The 20,712-nt window shown below is 47.4% G+C and overlaps 1 protein-coding gene across 1 annotated transcript; it reads right to left on the bottom strand.

The window, feature by feature from the left end:
• Positions 1 to 632: 632 nt before the first annotated feature.
• MRPL37 (mitochondrial ribosomal protein L37) lies at positions 633 to 20,675 on the bottom strand. Its single transcript, XM_024739238.1, has 7 exons — positions 20,266 to 20,675; positions 16,701 to 16,884; positions 16,491 to 16,606; positions 8,545 to 8,730; positions 6,015 to 6,172; positions 2,724 to 2,927; positions 633 to 860 (listed from the first exon to the last, which is right to left on the bottom strand). Exons 1-7 carry the CDS (start codon positions 20,609 to 20,611, stop codon positions 783 to 785), a joined length of 1,272 nt encoding a protein of 423 aa, XP_024595006.1. The 5' UTR covers positions 20,612 to 20,675; the 3' UTR covers positions 633 to 782.
• Positions 20,676 to 20,712: the final 37 nt, after the last annotated feature.

Raw genomic sequence — 20,712 nt, 5'->3', positions numbered from 1 at the left:
TCAAGGCTCTCCCCGAGCTTTCACCTGCAAATCTCCATCTCAGGGTTTCCTAAGGGAGTCGACCTACAACACCAGCTGCGTGACCTTCAGCAATTCCTTACACTATCTGCACCCCCTCATCTACAGGGCCCAGAATGCTGCCCCGCACACAGGAGGAATTCAACACTTCTCTTGAATATGGAAACATTTACCTTGCAAGGGTTTTGTGAGGAATGAACAAGATGCTGTGTATACGCTGCCTGGCCCAGAGCAGGACTTGATGCTATCTGAACAGAGGCCAGCTGAACCAGGGATGTACTCAGTGAGAAATTTACAATGAATATTCTATTCAGATCTTCTGCAGTCATTGTGGAATGTGTCCACAATTTAAGTAATGCCATAGAGCCTAGCGACCATCACAGACACCTAATATGAAGCAAACAGTGTAGGTCATATTAGCCTCAAGTTTCAGATGAAGAAACTGAAACTCAGAGAGATGAAGATTCTTATTTAAAGTCACAAGATGGGTCACGGACAAAGCTGGGGTAGGTCAGGCTCCAGGGCCAGCACTTGTGCAGAGGCAGGCTCATGGCAAGGGCCCACACGCATCTGTGGGTGCCCCTCCTGATGGCACCCCCACAACAAGCACAGGCTCCAGTGCACCAGAAGGGCTCTTTATTGTCAGTGAGACCACCAGCCAAAGGAGCACTGGGCTCCGAGCAGGCCCCAGGCACCACCCAGGACCCAGGACCCTCAGGGGGAGAGGGGCACAGGGAGCTCCAGGCCTCAGAACGGTCCTTGGCTCACACAGCACCGTGCAAATACAGAGCTAAAAACTTCCTGAATGTCTCTGGCTGGAAACCAGTCGGCCCAACAGGTTCCTGGAAAGAACACAGCCCATTAGGATCCTGCTACTAGGTTGAATGGCAGCAATTAAAACAAAGGTAGGTTTCATGCAAATCCTAAGTGCCTGGATAATAACTGTTTCTTTCTCTCACGACCAAGGAGGAGCGCTGGGGAGCTGGTGCCAAGAGATGCCGGGGGCGCTGGACTAGCGAGGAGGATACGAAGCATCCCAGAACCTTTCAGCCAAATCGTCTGTTGACATTGCCCTGATCCCTAATCCTGCTCACCTCAACCACCACAAACAAATGTTCTGTTGCCCCTTTTGATTCCCAGGGACAATATCCCTCACTCCCTCCACACACATTCATCAGGCACCTTCTCTGTATCAGAGCTGTGCCCAGTGCTGGAAATCCAATAATGACTTGAATCTGGCTCCCACCCTTAAGGAGCTTCCAGCCAGGTTTGCAATAGTGATAATACAAGGTGATGGGCCTCATAATAGAAGTAGGAAAAAGACGCTAAGAAAACGGGAGAAAATAACTAACACACTGACTTCCATACATGGAAGAGAGCATGTATGAATGAGTCTTAAAGGGCAAGTACAACAGAATGGGCCAGAAAGAAAAAAGAAAGGAGACTTCAGAGAGGCCAGTATATGCACTGGTCTGGAGGCACAAATGAAGGTGGGAAGAGCTAGGGTGAGGCTGGAGCCCAGGGTCCGTGATGGTGGAGGTGGGGTGGGTGTGGGAAGAGACAGGTAAGGAGGAGTCACGTGACCACACCAGCAGAGGCCTGGCACTAAGTCACTATTTTGGAAGGAAGAGGCTGAAAGAAGAGGACCTGAAGACGTGAAGGGGAGAGGGAGAGCACAACTAAGAGCAGAGGGACGTGGAGGAGGCTGGTGTGGCCGCACAGGTGAGGGACAATGAATGGTGTCTGGGGCCAAAGAGAAGGGACCAGACCAGTAGGCATTTCAGGGGTAGACAATACTGACAGACACTGGAGAACTCATCATTCCACTAACATACAGATAATGTTCAAAGGCTCAACAACTACATTTCAACAAATCTACTGAGGCCCTGTGTGGGACATGGCTCGTCGGCCACAGATCCAGCAGCACCCCGCTCTGTTCTGTCTCATCCCCCAGTCCTGTTTTGTCTCTTCAGAGCGCTTATCACTGCCTGGTATTACATCATGATTCTATTTAGATACTGCCACTGCCCACTACACAGAACACAGGCCTGCTCTCTGTCAGCCGAGCACTGAAGGTGCAGCAGTGAGCGACAATGCCATGGAGGAATGAAATGAACGCATCATTCATGGACTCAGCCTTTGAGGATCTCAGTGCTCGGTTTAACAGAGGAGAAGAATACATAAACAGATAACTATAGAACAGCAGCGTGACTGTGCTGTGACTGGGGGGACCCAGGGGCTATGGGAACCCACCCAAGGTACTTAAGCAAGGCTGGGATTGGGATGGTGGGTCTTTATGCTAAACCTGGAATGACAATTAGAAGACAAGCAGATGACAGGGAAAGGGGGGAGAGGGAGGAGGGAGCAAGGAGGAAGCAGCCTCCTCTGTAAAGGGAACAGCACCTACTGGGATCCTGAGCTACTCAGGCAGCGGCGCGTACTGGACAGCTACAAGGAGCTCGGCGTGGTGGGCACCGGGGAGCGCGGGAGGTGAGGTGAAGAGCGGGCTGGGGCCCAGGGTGGAAGGCACTGTTTTAGGTAATGGGCAGGGCTGAAGTATCCCTCCAGGCAGAGGTCCTGAGCGTGAAGACCCTAAAGCCGGGGCCCCACTCACAAGCATCCCGTCAACCCCAAGCCAGGCTCACTCTGGGGAGGGTGAGTCCTGGCCCTGGGCCCATCACCAGGCCAGAGGCGGCTGGACTTACCACAACTGCCTTCTTTCTGACCACCGGGAGACACCAAAAATGCTCATAGAGGAGCTGATCCGAGTCTATCCAGACTAGATTCTTGACACCCTCATCAGAGGCCAGATCTGTGGTGTTCAGCTGTAGCACCAGGAACTGGAAGACACGTCCATCAGTGCCCACACTTTGCACGACTACTGGCTGCTCCAAAACCTTAGTGTCGTTCTGAGAGGAAAAGAGGACAAGTAAATCAAATCAGAAATGGTGGGGTGAAAGGAGCAGCACAAACCAGGCAATTTCTAGTTCTGGTCTTCGAAATAAACCCCCACCCCTCTTTAGTGGTTCCCCCCGCAGGACACTGAAAAGAGAATGCGGAGCTGAGGGCACTGTCCAGGGCCAGGCCTTCTCGCCCACACCCAGCCTGGCTCTGCCTGGCCTCAGATGCCTCGTGGCCCTGGGGTACCTGCTCTTCAACTTGAGCACATTAAAGTACTAATGCCTGCCACTGAGAGGTGATTGCCAGGCAAGCTGCACAGTACAGAAGGATGAGCTGGGAGGTTAATGACGGCGAACCCCTCCAACTCACGGCTGTAACCTGATGGTGACAACAGTGACGTCTATCAAATGTTAACCTGGAGGGTCAATTCATATAATATATATAATCTCATTCAGTTCTCACTCCATTTGACAGTTGAGGAAACAGACTGGGTGAGGCAGTGACTCATCTGAAGTCACAACGATGTGTGGCATCAGAACCTACAATGGCTAGTGCTAGACCAGTCACACTTTCCATCTGCCTTACTTTACTCCTCAGGGCTGGGCATCTGGAATGCCCTAAGCCCACTGGCAGGCATCTCACCTGAGCTTCAGCCTCTCAGTGCAACTCTGAGTATGTGTCAGATCCCTGAGTGTCCACTCCAGCTGTGCCGGCCCCAGGATTCCACCCGTCAACACATTTGCTGACTACCTCTTTCAATTAGTGCCCCTTGTTAACAGTAATACCACTAGCAACCGTTTACTGAAGGCCTCGTGTGCCAGGTATCACACCAGTTTCACATAAAGTCACCTCTAATCTCATAAATCCAGTGGTACATACCCACTTAACAGATGAGGAAACTGAGGTTCAGAGAGGTGGTATAATTTGCTCAAGGTTACCCAGGATCAGACCCCAGGCTATTAAATCACTTGGAATCTTACTGTTCTGGTCCACACCTAGTGTCCCATTGTATCTGATAGTAGCTCCTCTGCCATTCTCAAAAGTATACCAGTCTGGATGACAAATCATATGTTCACCCTACTGAGCCTGCAGGAATCCAGTTTGGTGACTGCTATCCACTGGACAAAGATTCAATAGGCAGGCCCCATGAAGCAAAGCATCCTTGATTCAAAGATGCTGCCTACATTCATCGCTCCAGGGCTGAATCTGACATTAGGAATAGCTAATGTCAGACCTCAGTGTAGGCCACACTGGGACCGTTGGCCTTAGAAATACCTGTTTTTAGCTGTGTGAGAAATAAAAAAGAAAAGTACCTCTAAGTGTTAGCTGAGAATTCTGTATTGACTCTTATCTCCCTCTACAGATCAATAAAACTGCAGGTAGTACATAAATTTCTCAGCAATTTTACCTTTTACACAGAGGCTCTTCCCGTAATTGCTCAACTTCACATCCCCAGGAATAATTTGTACCTGGAGGGGTTGGGGGAGACCTCCTCTCCTACCCAACTGGGTGGCAATTAGTGACAGCACTGCTACCCATGCTCTGCTGGCACAGAAGCTACAATGAGCCTGCAGGCCTGGGACCTGGCATGTGACTATCTCTGCCTCCCTATCCTTGCCCAGAGTCAGGAGGCAGCATGTCCTCTGAAGTTGGAGAGATCAGGGTTCCAATGCTTGCTTCCCTACTCATTAGCTGTGGGATCCTGGGCAAGTTACCAAACCTTCCAGAGCCTTCAGAAAGTATGTCAGAGAATGGGAATTAAGATAACCTCCCAAGGACTGGAAAGACACAAGAAGGTCACATAAAGATGTGACAGCTGCTAATCTCTTAGCTGTGTGACCTTGGGGAAGTTACTGAGCCTCCCTGAGCTTCAGTTTCTTCATCTGTAAAATGAAGCTAATAGTATCTGCCACGGCGGGGTTGCTACAAGGATTAAATAATGCAATGGTTCTCAAATTTTAGTGGAGTGGTTTTCAAATTTGAGCTTGTACCAAAATCACCTGGAGGGCTTGTTAAAAGAGACTGCCAGGCCCCACCCCCAGAGCTTCTGATGCAGGATGTCTGGGGTGGGTCTGAGAAGTTGCATTTCCAACAAGTCCCCAGATGATGTCCATGCTGCTAATCCATGACCATATTTTGAGAACCACTGCTATAAAGAGCCCTAATTAAATGTTTGGCATGTAGCAGATGCTCAATACAGGCAAGGTCCATACTACTCTCTATCTCATTAGGCTAACCACACTGTACCAACCCCACTGAGACCAAGTAAGATGGGAAACAGAGCATTCTGAAGTTCATCACTCCTCCAGGAGGGCCTTAGGCTCTAACCAATACCTGAGAGCCCGACAGCAGCCCTCAACATCATCCCTCCCCTCTCGCCCCACAACACACACACAAAAAGCCAGGGATCTGGTGTCCCAGGCCTGCTTGGGGACTCCCATATTGTCATCCCCTTCCTGGAGGCCTTTGCTCCCCCGCCAGGCTTTCCTCCAATCATGGGACAGCACTGTGTGACAACCACTCAGCCTGCATTCTATAACATCTATAGTCCCTGAGACCTCCTCTTAGAATCAAAGGGCTACCATCCAAGTGGTATCTTGGGTCCTCAGAACCTGTCCTGAGTGGGCAGGCAGGCCTGGGCCATCTCCTGCTTCACTTCCTCCTGCCTGCCCGATGGAGCCTTATGCTCTGGGCTCCAACAGTACAGAACAGAGGCAGTGTGCTGGAGCACAGACAACTGAAGCCTTAGGAGTTGGGTCTACCTAGTCCCAATCCTTTCTCCACCACTTACTGCTGTGTAATTCTGGACAAGCCTCCCTGGGATTCAGAGGCATAATCTGAAAAATGGCGATCGCAATGAAACCTTGTGGGCTATTGTGATACAAAAAATGAGGCATCTTATGTTAAAGACAAGCACATCGTAGGCCCCCAGCAGATGGCAGCTCATCTCTGTAGGGTGAGTGGAAGTGCCTCTCCCTAAAACTCCTCAGTCAAGCAAAAAAATAAATCCCTCCATGCCCCCTTTCCTTTGAGTAGTGTAAGGCAGGAAACCAACACAATGTAAGGCAGCTCGGTGGTCTTCTCCACATACGTACCCCATAGAGGAGCCGAGCCTGAGCCAGGGCATTGCCAAAGGCAAACAGGATCATCTTGGCCCGCAGCTGATCTGGTTGAAAGCGGTGTGGTCGTAAATTGGCTGACTCCAGCAAATACAGGGTATGGGGATATGGGTAAGGATAACCCTCCCGGAATCCTGCAAGACATGCCATCATGTGGAGGGGTAGAAAAGATTAATCAGCCTGCCCCAAAGCCTCAGGAAAGTCACCCAACCTCAGCTTAGTGCCAGGCACGACAGAGACTCAGTAGAGGTAGATATTATCACTATAGCTCAGGGGCTGGCAAACGTCAACCTGCCGGCCTAATCTGGCCCGTTTTTGAAAATAAAATTTTTACTGGAGCACACCCACACCCACTCATTTACATATGTCTATTACGTAGCTGTGACAGAGACCATACGTGGCTTGCAAAACCTAAAATACCATCTGGCTCTTTACAGAAAATGTTTGCCAACCGGTTCCAGGTGATTCTTGCAGGCTAGCTCTAACTCCACCCCTTTCTCGCTCATTCAAGCACACAGAGGATAGTGATATTAGAAGGATAACCTGAAATCTATGGTAATTATTTTTTTAAAAAGCACATCACTTGCAAAATTGAATACTTGATTATTAGTAACAAATGACTTGCCTCATACCTCACAACACTATGCTGAGCATCAGAGTTCAGCATTTGTTCATCTCAGCCACAACCCTGCCAGGTCACCACTGCTTCCCCTACATGGCCGTGAGCAAACCCTTGGAGGCTGGGGGCTTCTAGAGTGACTGACCTGGATTAGCGAAAGTGGGTGAAACAGAGGCAGAAAGAGGCTGGGAAAAGTGTGGGCTCTGAAAATCCCAGAGGAGAGCACTACTTAAGAAAAAGAGACATGACTTTCCTGTCTGCCTCAGTTCCTCCGCACGTGTGAGTACCCAACACTCAGCACTCACTCTCTGCCAAGCTCTAACACAGGAACCAGGAACAGAGCCCACGTGGCGCCTGCCACTGCCTTTGAGGAGCTCACCAAGTCTAGAGGGGAGACAGACAGGAAAACTGATCACATCCACACAGAGGGACATGTCAAGACACGAGGGAAGCCAGGGGGCTGTGTGAGGACAGACGAAAGGCCCCAGACCAGACTGCGAGGTTGCAGAGCATTTCTGGGAAGAAGTGAGTCCTAAGGTGAATTGTGACAGATGAGTAGTCATTAAACGAAGACAAAAAGAGGTGAATGGTCAAAAGTGCAGGCAGAGGGAAAAGGAAGTGCCAAAGCATGGTGGTGAGAAAAGCCACAGTTGGAATACAGGGGGCTTGTCGGGGAGGAGACAAAGATGAGGCTGGAGAGAGGGGCAGAGGTCAGATGTGAAGGCCTTCATGTGATAAGCTAAGGAGTTCAAACTTTATCCAACAGGCAATGGGGAGGTGGGCATGGAGAGCAATGGGATTAAATCTGTGTTCTATAAAGACTACTCTGGGGCTTCCCTGGTGGCACAGTGGTTGAAATCCGCCTGCCAACGCAGGGGAGACATGGGTTCGATCCCTGGTCCGGGAAGATCCCACATGCCACGGAGCAACTAAGCCCGTGAGCCACAACTACTGAGCCTGCGCTCTAGAGCCTGCAAGCCACAACTACTGAGCCTGTGTGCCACAACTACTGAGCCTGTGTGCCACAACTACTGAAGCCCACATGCCCTAGTGCCCGTGCTCTGCAACAAGAGAAGCCACTGCAACGAAGAGTAGCCCCCACTCTCCACAACTTGAGAAAGCCCGCGTGCAGCAACGAAGACTCGATGCAGCCAAAAATAAATAAATAAATAAATAAATTTATAAAACAAACAAACAAACAAAAGACTACTCTGGAACTGTGAACTAGAGGGACCAGAGAGGAAAACAGCCTGGGTCAGACTAACCTGTCGAGAGGTTGTGGTAATAGGCTGGATGAGAGACAGTAGGGACTGACTGAGGTGTAGCTGTGGAAATGGAGAGAGGTTAAGGAGAAAGGTGCTACCTTAATGACTGAGTGGATGGCAGGAACTGCAGGCCTGCGCAGCCTGACTCCCTAGTTTCTGTCTTGGCTCACTGGGGAGGTGGTGGTGCTTTGTTTGACGGAGGTGGGATGAAGAGCCCCATTCAAGGACTGTGGGCCTTCCTCCATCCTAGCAGGAGGTTGGCAGAGTTTACAGGGTACACAGAGAGGGGGTGCCTTTCAAGGGAACTATGAATAAAGGAAACACCTGATGCCTGGTCAAAAGCCCCTCAAGCTACCCATTACAACTGATGTAACAGAATACTTCTCAGGGGTCAAAAGTAAAGTCAGCCTTTGAGCCAATCCAAACCTCCCTGAGTCTCAGTTTCCTTGCCTATAAAATGGGGTTTACTGGTACCTATCTCACAGGGCTGCTACACGGCTCTTAGGAGAAAATGCACATGAGGTGCCTAGCAGATACTAAGTACTCAAGTGTTTCCTTTCTCTTTGGAGAAAGCTTGTCCCTCATCTGCACACTGCCTAAAGTCAAAGGCTTTGATACTTACCTGTGTCATCGTTCACATCATAAACACTGCATTCCTGAAGACCCACAGTGGGAGATATGGGATAGAAGGTCTCAAGAACATGATTCTTAGTAGCTTCTACTTCCTCTTGGGAGGCTATGGGGGGCAGAGGATCCTTGGCATTCAGTTGGGCTCCACTGGAACCATGGACCTGAATAAGAGTAGACTCTAAAGGGGGAGAAAAACGATTAGTCTAACCTGGTCTAAAGCCTTAGCGAGGCAAAGTCTAAAGCTTTCATCCTGCCATGCTCCTCAAGTCTTTTACAGCTTTACTATCTGATCTGCCTCATCACAGAAAACAGAACTTTGGAAATTCATCCTTGCGCTTATCATGTAAGCAGGTGAGCCTCCTTCACTTGAAGGGTGCCATCCTCTGCCTCTGCCTCTGCCGGGCCTTGGAGTAGACAAGGAAACATCAGATCCAAAGGACTGAGTGGCCTGGCTGAAGTCACAGAACACGCATGTAACAGGACTGGAGTTGAAATGAAGGTCACATCATTCCTAATCTAGTGATCTTAATTCTAAAGAATAGAAGGGGACACGAGAACAAGATGGTGGAGGAGAAGGACCTGAGCTCACCTCCTCTCACAAAAACACCAAAACAACTAACTGTTGGGCTTCCCTGGGGGCGCAGTGGTTGAGAGTTCGCCTGCCGGTGCAGGGGACACGAGTTCGTGCCCCGATCCGGGAGGATCCCACATGCCGCGGAGCGGCTGGGCCCGTGAGCCATGGCTGCTGAGCCTGCGCGTCCGGAGCCTGTGCTCCACAACGAGAGAGGCCACAACAGTGAGAGGCCCGCGTACCACACACACAAAAAAAACGAAACAACTAACTGCTGAACAACCATCGACAAAAAAGGACTGGAACCTACCAAAAAAGATATTCTACTTCTAAAGACAAAGAAGAAGCCACAGCAAGATGGTTGGAGGGGTGCATTCGAAATACAATTAAATCCCACATCCACTGAGTGGGCAACTCACAGACTGGAAAATAATTACATCACAGAGGTTCTCCCACAGGAGTGAGAGTTCTGAGCCCCACAAAAGGCTCTTCAGTCTGGGGGTCTGGCATCAGGAGGAGGAATCCCCAGAGCATTTGGCTTTGAAGGGCAGTGGGGCTTGATTGCAGGAACTCGACAGGACTGGGAGATAAAGAAATGCCACTCTTGGAAGGCGGACACAGGGTCTTGTGTGCACCAGGACCCAGGGGAAAAAGCACTGACCTCATAGGAGCCTGGGCCAGACCTACCTGCTGATCTTGGAGGGTCTCCCGGGGAAGTGGAGGGGGGGGGGCGGGGGGCAGCTGTGGCTCACAGCGGGGTCAAGGACACTGGTGGCAGAGGTACTGGAGAGTACTCATTGGCGTGAACGGTCCTGGAGGCTACCATTTTGATGCCAAGACCTGACCCCACCCAAGAGCCCACAGGCTCCAGGGCAGGGATGGCTCCAGTCAAACAACCAACAGGGCGGGAACACAGCCCTGCCCATCAGCACACAGGCTGCTTAAAGTCTTCCTCAGCCCACAGCCCCCTCTAAACACACCCTTGACACAGCCCTGCCCGCCAGAGGGACAAGACCCAGCGACACCCACCAGTGGGCGAGCACCAGTCCCTCCCACGAGGAAGCCTGCACAAGCCTACATGTAAGAATGGATACTATAAAACTCTTAGAGGAAAACATAGGTAGAACACTCTGACATAAATTGCAGCAATATCTTTTTTGATCCACCTTCTAGAGTAATGAAAATAAAAACAAAACAAATTGGAAACTAATCGAACTTAAAAGCTTTTGCACAGTAAAGGAAACCATAAACAAAACAAAAAGACAACACACAGAATGGGAAAAAGTATTTGCAAACGATGCGACTGGCAAGGGATTAATCTCCAAAATATACAAACAGCTCATGCAGCTCAATATCGAAAAAAAACCCAATCAAAAATGGGAAGATCTAAATAGACATTTCTCCAAAGAAGACATACAGACGGCCAAAAAGCACATGAAAAGATACTCAACATCACTAATTATTAGAGAAATGCAAATCAAAACTATTAAGAGGTATCACCTCACGCCAGTCAGAATGGCCATCATCAAAGTCTACAAACAGGGACTTCACACAGTGGTTGCAGAGTGGTGGCACAGTGGTTGCAGAGTGGTGGCACAGTGGTTGAGAGTCTGCCCACCAATGCAGGGGACACAGGTTTGAACCCTGGTCTGGGAGGACCCCACATGCCATGGAGCAACTGAACCCATGCGCCACAGCTGCTGAGCCTGCGCTCTGCAGCCCGCAAGCCACAGCTACTGAGCCCGTGTGCCACAAATGCTCAGGCCCACACTCCTGGAGGCCGTGCTCGGCAACAGGAGAGGCCACTGCAATGAGAGGCCCGTGCACCGTAGTGAAGAATAGCCCCCGCTTGCCACAACTAGAGGGAGCCCGCGCACAGCAGTGAGGGCCCAATGCAGCCAAAAATAAATAATAAATACAATAAGTAAATTAAAAAAACAGTCTACAAACAATAAATGCTGGAGAGGGTGTGGAGAAAACGGAATCCTCCTACACTGTTTATGGGAATGTAACTTGGTACAGCCACTATGGAGAAGAGTATGGAGGTTCCTTAAAAAACTAAAAATAGAGCTACTACCATATGATCCAGCAATCCCACTCCTGGGTATATATCCAGAGAAAATCATACTTCGAAAAGATACACGCACCCCAGTGTTCACTGCAGCACTATTTACAACAGCCAAGACATGGAAGCAACCTAAATGTCCATCAACAGAGGAATGGATAAAAAAGATACATATATACAATGGAATAATGGTACATATATACAATGGAATATTACTCAGCCATAAAAAAGAATGAAATAATGCCATTTGCGCAAGATGGATGGGCCTAGAGATTATCATACTAAGTGAAGTAAGTCAGAGAAAGACAAGTATCATATGATATCACTTATATGTGGAATCTAAAAAAATGACACAAATGAACTTATTTACAAAACAGAAACAGACTCACAGACTTAGAAACAAACTAATGGTTACCAAAGGGGAAAGGTGGGGGGTAGGGATAAATTAGGTGGTTGGAATTAACATATACACACTACTATATATAAAACAGATAATCAGGGGCTTCCCTGGTGGTGCAGTGGTTGAGAATCTGCCTGCCAGTGCAGGGGACACGGGTTTGAGCCCTGGTCCGGGAAGATCCCACATGCCGCAGAGCAACTAAGCCCGTGTGCCACAACTACTGAGCCTGTGCGTCTGGAGCCTGTGCTCCGCAACAAGAGAGGCCGCGACAGTGAGAGGCCTGCGCATCGCAGTGAAGAGTGGCCCCCGCTCGCCGCAACTAGAGAAAGTCCTTGCACAGAAACGAAGACCTAACACAGCCAAAGATAAATAAATAAATAAATAAATAAATAAAAAAGACCTCACCTCAATCATCACCTCCTCTAGGAAGCCTCCCTCAATTCTTTCCATAAAAGAAAAAAAGAAAAACAGATAATCAACAAGGACCTACTGCAATAAGGTATATGGGAAAAGAATCTGAACAGATATAACTAAATCACTTTGATACACACCTGAAACTAACACAACACTGTAAGTCAACTATACTGCAATATAAAATTAAAAATTTAAAGAAAAAGGATTAGTTAAGAATAGTTTTTATCCTAAAAGAAAAAAAACATTTGTTAAGGTGTTAATCCCGGGTTTCTTGAGAGAGGGACTGACAAATGCGCTCTTCTTCCTGTGTTCTCTTTCCAGTGAGCCTTGAGGCCTGGGGATCTCTGTGGGCTCAGAGGCTGTGGGTTCAGACCTTCCCAGGCACCTGCGTTAAGCTGGGGACGCAGAAATGAGTGAGAGTAACTCTCTGCTTTCACGGAGCTGGCTAGGGAGTACAACAAAAGTATGAACCACACTCAGAGAGAGCAGAGGTGGGGACAACTGACCTCTTCTGGAATACCTGAGATGCTTCCTGAGGGAAGCAATGCCTTTAAACTTGCTTCTGAAAGATGGATAAGAGCGGAGCTTCTCAACACTGGCACTCTTCACATTTTGGATGAGGTAATTCTTTGGTGAGGGAGGCTGTCCTATGCACTGTAGATATTTGGCAGCATCCCTGGCCTCTACTCACTAGATGCCAATAGAACTTCCACTACTAGCCCCAGCTCTGGTTCAAGTTATGACAAACGAAAATGTCTCCAGACAATACCAAATCCCCCCTAGAGGGTAAAACCACCCTTGGTTGAAAACTGCTGTGTCAGAGTTTGCCAGGCAAAGAAAAGTGAGGAAACTGTTCTAGTGAAGTAGGAGTAACATGTTCCAAAGCACAAAGCATGCTGCTCCATGGCAGAGCTTAGGGAAGTAAGCCCAGATAACTGGAGTATGATATGGTAGGAAGGAGGGATGGAGAGAGAGAAGTACTGAAACTACAGGCTAAGGAGAAAGGCTACCAAATCCAGGAAGAGGGCCAGATTGCCCTCAACAGGTCAGAGTAAAAAAAAAAAAAAAAAAAAAAAAAAAAAAAAAAATAGAGCCAGTCAGAAAGCCTCACTTAAGTCAGATTAGCATATTTGCCACAGGGACACATAGGTATATGAGGAAATGAACTGACATCTGACTGAGCAGCAAGACTGCTCGCTGTGAATGTGTCCAGATGCCCTTCACAGAGGTCCCCACAGGAGGCCAAATGCCATCTGGAAAGACTCCTGGAGAATGGCCTCCTAGGGATTCTCCATGGGGTCAAACCTTCCTCGTGGTGCTTGGGCTTTGAGAAATACAAATCAAATACTACACAGCGCAATGTGATGGTAACTGACCAGGGCTGATGATCCTATCTGTCTAAAAACTGGTTCGGCCATAGCAAAGATCAATAAAACTAAAAGTTGGTTCTTTGAGAAGATAAACAAAATTGATAAACCTTTAGCCAGACTCATCAAGAAAAAAAGGGAGAGGACTAAAATCAATAAAATTAGAAATGAAAAAGGACAGATTACAACTGACACTGCAGAGATACAAAAGATCATAAGAGACTGCTACAAGCAACTATATGCCAATAAAATGGACAACCTGGAAGAAATGGACAAATTCTTGGAAAAGTACAACCTTCCAAGATTGAACCAGGAAGAATTAGAAAATATAAACAGACCAATCACAGGTAATGAAATTGGAACTGTAATTAAAAATCTTCCAACAAACAAAAGCCTATGACCAGATGGCTTCACAGATGAATTCTATCAAACATTTAGAGAAGAGTTAACATCTATCCTTCTCAAACTCTTCCAAAAAATTGCAGAGAGGAACACTCCCAAACTCTTTCTACAAGGCCACCATCACCCTGATACCAAAACCAGACAAAGATATCACAAAAAAAGAAAATTATAGACCAATATCAATGAACATAGACTCAAAAACCCTCAACAAAATACTAGAAAACAGAATCCAACAACACATTAAAAGAATCATACGCCATGATCAAGTGGGGTTTATCCCAGGGACGCAAGGATTCTTCTAAAGGGAACCCTCACACACTGTTGGTGGGAATGTAAATTGATACAGCCACTATGGAGAACAGTACGGAGGTTCCCTAGAAAACTAAAAATAGAACTACCACATGACCCAGCAATCCCACTACTGGGCATATACCCTGAGAAAACCATAATTTAAAAAGATACAGTTACCACAATGTTCACTGCAGCACTATTTACAATAGCCAGGACATGGAAGCAACCTAAATGTGCATCAACAGGTGAATGGATAAAGAAGATGTGGCACATATATACAATGGAATATTACTCAGCCATAAAAAGGAATGAAATTGAGTTATTTGTAGTGAGGTGGATGGACCTAGAATCTGTCATACAGTGAAGTAAGTCAGAAAGAGAAAAACAAATACAGCATGCTAACGCATATATATGGAATTTAAAAAAGCAGTACTGATGAACCTAGTGGCAGGGCAGGAATAAAGACACAGACATAAAAGAACGGACTTGAGGGCACGGGTGGGGGGTAAGGGGAAGCTGGGATGAAGTGAGAGAGTATACACTACCAAATGTAAAATGGATGGTTAGTGGGAAGCTGCTGCATAGCACAAGGAGATCAACTTGATGCTTTGTGACGACCTAGAGGGATGGGATAGGGAGGGTGGGAGGGAGGCTCAAGAGGAAGGGGATATGGGGATGTATGTATACATATAGCTGATTCACTTTGTTGTATAGCAGAAACTAACACAACATTGTAAAGCATTTATACTCCAATAAAGATGTGGGAAAAAAAAACTGGTTTGGCCAACAACAATGTCATTTCATTAGCATGTGTCCTCCTTTACTGGGTATGCAAACATCATACCCACACCTCAAGAACAGTTTTCTCAAGTATTTCCTGTTTCCTCACACATAATGTGAAAGGAAGATAAATGTGCCTGGACCTCTCCTAACCTTGGGTTTTAGGTTCTCCCCACAGACCACTCTACTGTGGTTTCCAATTCAATTCCCTCCACATCCCTCCTCCAGCAACAGCTCCAAATGGGGCAGTTTAATTAGAGGTAATACTTGATAATGGGCCAACAAGTACTCCTCTATTAATGAGGTTCACTAACTTCCTTAGTGGTGCCATTACCTCTACAAAGCTGACTCCTTGCCAGGAAGTCCATACTCAAAGGGCAAGTTGGAGAAACCTGACCAAGCAGATGTCCTGAAAACCCCAAATTACTCCACAGCTGGTTACTCTGCTCCAGGATTCACCAAAGACAGCACTTGTGATTTCAGAACATCCCTGTCTAAAACATCTGAGGTTTGGTATTAATTCACCCATCCCTTCAGTCAGCACCTTTTGTGTGGCATGAACTGTTACACACTGTGGACAAAAATGAATATGACACAGTCTCTATCATCAGATGTTCAGTTTAGTGGGGCAGACAGATGTTAAATAATCACAATATAGTAATAATGTGTGTTATGATAAAAGTAGGCATATGGACACAAGTAGCACAGAACTAACCTGTGGATTCACATGGGAAGGGGGCTTGAGCTGAGTCATGCAGACACATAGAATTTAGTCAAATGAGGAAAGAAGAAAAGAGCATTCCAGACAGAACGTACAGCACATGCAAAGGCAAAGCCTGATGCCAAAAAGCTGCATGTGGCTAAGTGTAAACTGGGAATGGAGGTGAGAGCAGGAGAGCAGGAGATAAGACTAGAAAGACCAGGTGGTGGCCAAATCACAGAAAGCCTTGGAAACCACGATAAATGGTCAAGCTATTGCGAGACAATGAAGGATTTGAAACAGGGAAGGGACATAAGACAACCTGCACTTTAGAAAGATCATTCTAGCAGCTATGTGGAAAATGGATTTGGAAAATGAGAAAAGCATGAATGGAGTAAGAAGGCTCTTGCAGTAGAATATGAGCTTTGGAGTGCAGACTATATGTTTTATTACTTCCTTATCTTCAACTTTTAGGCACTGAGAGGCACTGAACAGATACGGTTTGAATTAAGTCTTGAAAAGAAATGATTAAAAAAGAAAACGGCTGGGGCTTCCCTGGTGGCACAGTGGTTGAGAGTCCGCCTGCCGATGCAGGGGACATGGGTTTGTGCCCCGGTCTGGGAAGATCCCACATGCCGCGGAGCGGCTAGGCCCGTGAGCCATGGCCGCTGAGCCTGCGCATCCGGAGCCTGTGCTCCGCAACGGGAGAGGCCACAACAGTGAGAGGCCCGCGTACTGCAAAAAAAAAAAAAAAAGGAAAAGGCTGGGTTATGGCTAATGAAATGACACTGAGGATGTCATTTCAATGTCTGAGCCACAAAACTGAACCATGAAGGATGGGAGTGAGAATAGGTATGGCAGCAGGGAAGGGAATATAAGCTGGTGATGGGGCTAAGAGCAGAAAGACAATGAACAGACAAAGGCTTTCTGCTATACAGGAGGACCAACCTCGATTCCAGGTGGTGGATAACGTGTTGTTTTGGGCACAGATCCGTCTGGCCAGAGAAGGATGCTTGAGAATCTGGGATTTACACAGCTGTATCAGACTGTCCACAATGACTGGGCTTGGAGAAAAGAAGAGACATTTGGAGATGTAAAGCAACAGGCTGACTCCAAGATCCATCAATTGGAAACCTTATTGACTTGGGGGAGACTTACCAGTAGGTCTCTCTCTTGGGGATGTCTTCAGTAGAGTGCCAGAGACGAGCGTGAAAGATCACATTCAGAACACATTCATCTTGATTCTCTATGTGGTTCCTTGGATCGTCAGCAAGGCTAAGCACTTTCTCAGGAAGGCCTTCTATTAACTTGGTCTTGGTAAGCCAGAGAGCCTGCTTTACACCTTTAGAGTCATCAGTCACAAAAAACCAAAACCAAAAAAAAGAAAGTCATTCAGGAAGAGATGCTTATCCCTGCCGGGTAGCATTTTGGGGAAAAAGCAGCCTTGAGAGAGAGATGGGATTTGTTCCGACATCTGAGGGGTCAGAACTAAAATAAAAAGCAGAAGCTATGAGAGCCAGATTTCAACTCAGCTTCAGGAATGACCATCTAAAGACAGTTAACAGTTGATTGAGGCAGTGAGTACTTGCCTCAGGAGGAATTCAAACAGCCACTAAGATGGCTGAGATCATGAGGCTGAATCTTGCAGGCAAGGATTTGTTTGTTACCTGCAGAATTCAGACCCCAGATTACAGGACTACATCATTAGATGCCAACCTCTCAAAACCTAGATCCTTTCTATTAACTGACACCCTAGTCCCTGGCTGGAAAAGCTCATGTCTGCCAAATATATGTCATTTAATAGATATGGGCCCAGGATTAAGTGCATACTGCTCTATCAAGGGAAAGAGCTTTTGGAAATAATGGAAATAACTTCTGGATCATGAATAACTTGAGGAGCCCTGAGTTTGGGAGCACTAGATTATCTTTCGTATCTGACTCTGAGAGATTCTGTAACAAGCTATTTTATAAGCAGATTTTTGTATGAAGCCCTATGAAATGTACTGCTGTATTTGTCAAAAGAATCATTCTGAGGATGTTGCTCCATTTATTATGCAGGGTCCTCCCTGAGACCTTCTGAACTTCTCCCTGGCCTCTGTACAGGAAGGTTGGGCTTTTCCTGGGTAGAGCACTGTTTTGTCTTTTGGACATGGTGAATTGCATAACTCACAAAGTTTCTCTATACCAGGGGTCAAACTTTTTCTTAAAGGGCCAGACAGTAAATATTTTCAGCTTCTGGGCCACAGTCTCTATCACAACTACTCAGCTCTGCCACTGTAGCACGAAAGCAGCCATAGGTAATCAGTAAACAGGTGTGCATGGTTTCACTATAATAAAGCTATTTATAGAAACAGGCAACTGGCCTAGTCAGCAGACTCCATCTCTGTACCATTTGTTGACTGCTAGCAAGCTGAGAGTCAACTTTGGGGCTCCCCTGGACACATACAACCTCACAGAATGGATTTTTTGTATTCACTGTTTCATTTTTCCTTTGTGCTGATCCTCTCACCTATTTTTAATTTAATCTGGCTGTGCTACAAAATTTCTGTAAGATGCCCAAAATACTTTTCAGGAAAAGAAGGAGTATAAATAAACTAAAAGATCTGATTCAGGGCTTCCCCGGTGGCGCAGTGGTTGAGAGTCCGCCTGCCGATGCAGGGGACACGGGTTCGTGCCCCGGGCTGGGAAGATCCCACATGCCGCGGGGCAGCTAGGCCCGTGAGCCATGGCCGCTGAGCCTGTGCGTCCGGAACCTGTGCTCTGCAACGGGAGAGGCCACAACAGTGAGAGACCCGTGTACAAAAAAAAAAAAAAAAAAAAAAAAAAGATCTGATTCAGAGTGCTTAGTCTCCAAAAACTAATTTAACCCCCTTACTCTCAGCGGGATGGGCTGTGGTGCAGGCTGCTCATCCCAGTTGAAAAAACCTCACTCGACTCAGAGATACATCTTCATTTGAAAAACTATGTCTGGGATTAAAGCAAACTTAGCACACTTTGAGGGAAACACCCTCAGACAATCTCTTCTGTGGTGATAAATGAAAGGTAATGAGACTTTTCACTTTAAGGCTCATAAGACATCAGAAACACAAATATTTAGAAATATTAACTTCTGGATTTTGTGGTGCAGCAGAAAGAACCCTGGACTGGGGGTCGGGTAACCTGACTTTTAGTCCCAACACTGCCACCGTTCCTTAAACTTGAAAATGGATAAAATACTAAGAATTTATGGTTCACTAGTATATGAATAATATGTAAGAGCTGCCATTTACTGAACATTACCATCTACTCTGTGCCAGGAACTTTAACTACAAGTTGGATGGGATTTTATGGAATGGAGGATGAAACTCAAGAGACTAAGGAATTTGTTACAAGTCCCAAACCTCGTAAGCGATGGGGCTGGGAGGAGAACCTGAGTCTATGTTAAAGCCCATGATCTCTCCATTACCCCAATCTGCTTCTCTAGCCCTGTATCTTGCAGTTTTATTACAGACTTTACAGAACCCCTCTGCATATGGTGAAAGCATAGTGTATGTTTTCAGCCTAGTCAAACAAGTTAACCTTAACTTCTAAGACACAGCTAATGCATTTCATCCACATGGTAATGTTACCAGGGTCACTCAAGGGTGCCAAGTCTTGTGAGGTCCTTCACAGCACCCTGTGAGGATACTGGAAGTGTTTAAAGGCCAAAAATACAGCTTTCAGGAATGGGTTTGAGCAGCTTAAGAGGCTGGCCAGTTGACATAAGTTTTTTTCAAACCTAGGATTTATTATCTGGCTTAGTCCCCAAATCCTGCCAGGTCTCTTTCTTTCCTAATTACTTACTGGAAAATTCTTTCCCACTTACCTGGACCATTTTGTGTTTTCAGGACCTGTCCTAACCCCACTCTGATTTAGGGACTAAGGAAGAATGAGGAGGAAAAAATGGGTAAGAGGACTCTCAATAAACAACCCCCTCCAGGGACTCTGGAACATAATTTCCCGTACTGCCCCAGACATACAGATGGTTTTGGCTAAAGTCATTTTGACCTGTTCTTAGTGAGAGTGAAAGAGAGCAGAAGTGGACTAAATGGATTTTAGGCCCAGATCCTTTCCCTGAAAACATCTCAGCTCTGACCGTTGACAAAGGACATCGACCTGGGAAACCAGAGGTGTAGCCCTGGCTTCACTAGTAACGCACAGTGCACCTGTGAGCTCACTGGCAAATCACTTCCTCTCTGTCACAATTACCAATTCTAATTACCAATTAACTTGATTGACTAACCTGAAATGAGGCGATAGACCTGCAGATTAAGTACCATTTCTGTTGTCTCTTTGCACTATAATTCCCCTCCAACTAGTTCTCAAACATAGTTACATCTCCAGGGTGCAAGAGCTGGGTCAATGTGAACCACCTAGTCAAAACCACTCATTTCACAGGAAATGGAGGCTCAGGAAGCTTCAGTCACTTGCCCAAAATCACACAGAGGGTGAGGGGCAGGGCTAGGCCTAGAAACCAGATCTTTTCACTTAGCCACTAAAACTCTAATACTTCCTCACACATACTCCTCTTTACATCTCACTTAATCCTAACAATTCACAGAAGATGAGAATCAATATCGGGCCACTTCGCAGACGGAGAAACCGAGACCCACTGAGTTTCAACGTCTTGCCCAAGGCCACAGAAGGTCGGGGTCAGTGCTGGGTAGAGGACCAAGGTCCCCTCCCGCCCGTCCTGGGGCCTCACCCTCGAGGAGGCGGCAACGCTGGTGGAAGACGTAGCAGGCCTGGTCTTTGTACAGCGGGTGCTCGTGAAGCGGGGGCAAGCGGCGGAACTTCGGGGGCGTCCAGCCAGGTTCCCAGGGCGGGAAGACTGGCCGCGCCAGACCGGGCATAAAGTGCATCTTCCCCGCGTAGGTGATGGGCTCCAGTCCAGGAATCTCGTACACCCTGTCCGGGGGAGGAGGCTCGGGCTTCCGCGTGGAGCGCACGCCCCACTCGTACGCCCCGCGTCTTGGGGCCCCGCAGCTCCCAAGACCGAGCCGCCCGGGGCGAGCAAGCGCCAGCCTTGCTGACCTCGACGCCAACGCCATACCGATCCGATCTCTTCAAGACCTCCACCTGGACGCCGCCATCTTCCCGCGCTCAAGGCCTGCTGGGAACGAAAGGAGCCGAACGCCGAGACTCGTTTTAT

This window comes from Neophocaena asiaeorientalis, unplaced genomic scaffold, assembly GCF_003031525.2.
Source record: "Neophocaena asiaeorientalis asiaeorientalis breed wild unplaced genomic scaffold, Neophocaena_asiaeorientalis_V1.1 scaffold138, whole genome shotgun sequence".
NCBI lineage: Eukaryota > Metazoa > Chordata > Mammalia > Artiodactyla > Phocoenidae > Neophocaena > Neophocaena asiaeorientalis.
Note: the sequence above shows the minus strand (reverse complement) of the source record. Positions and strands in the feature narration are given on the sequence as shown.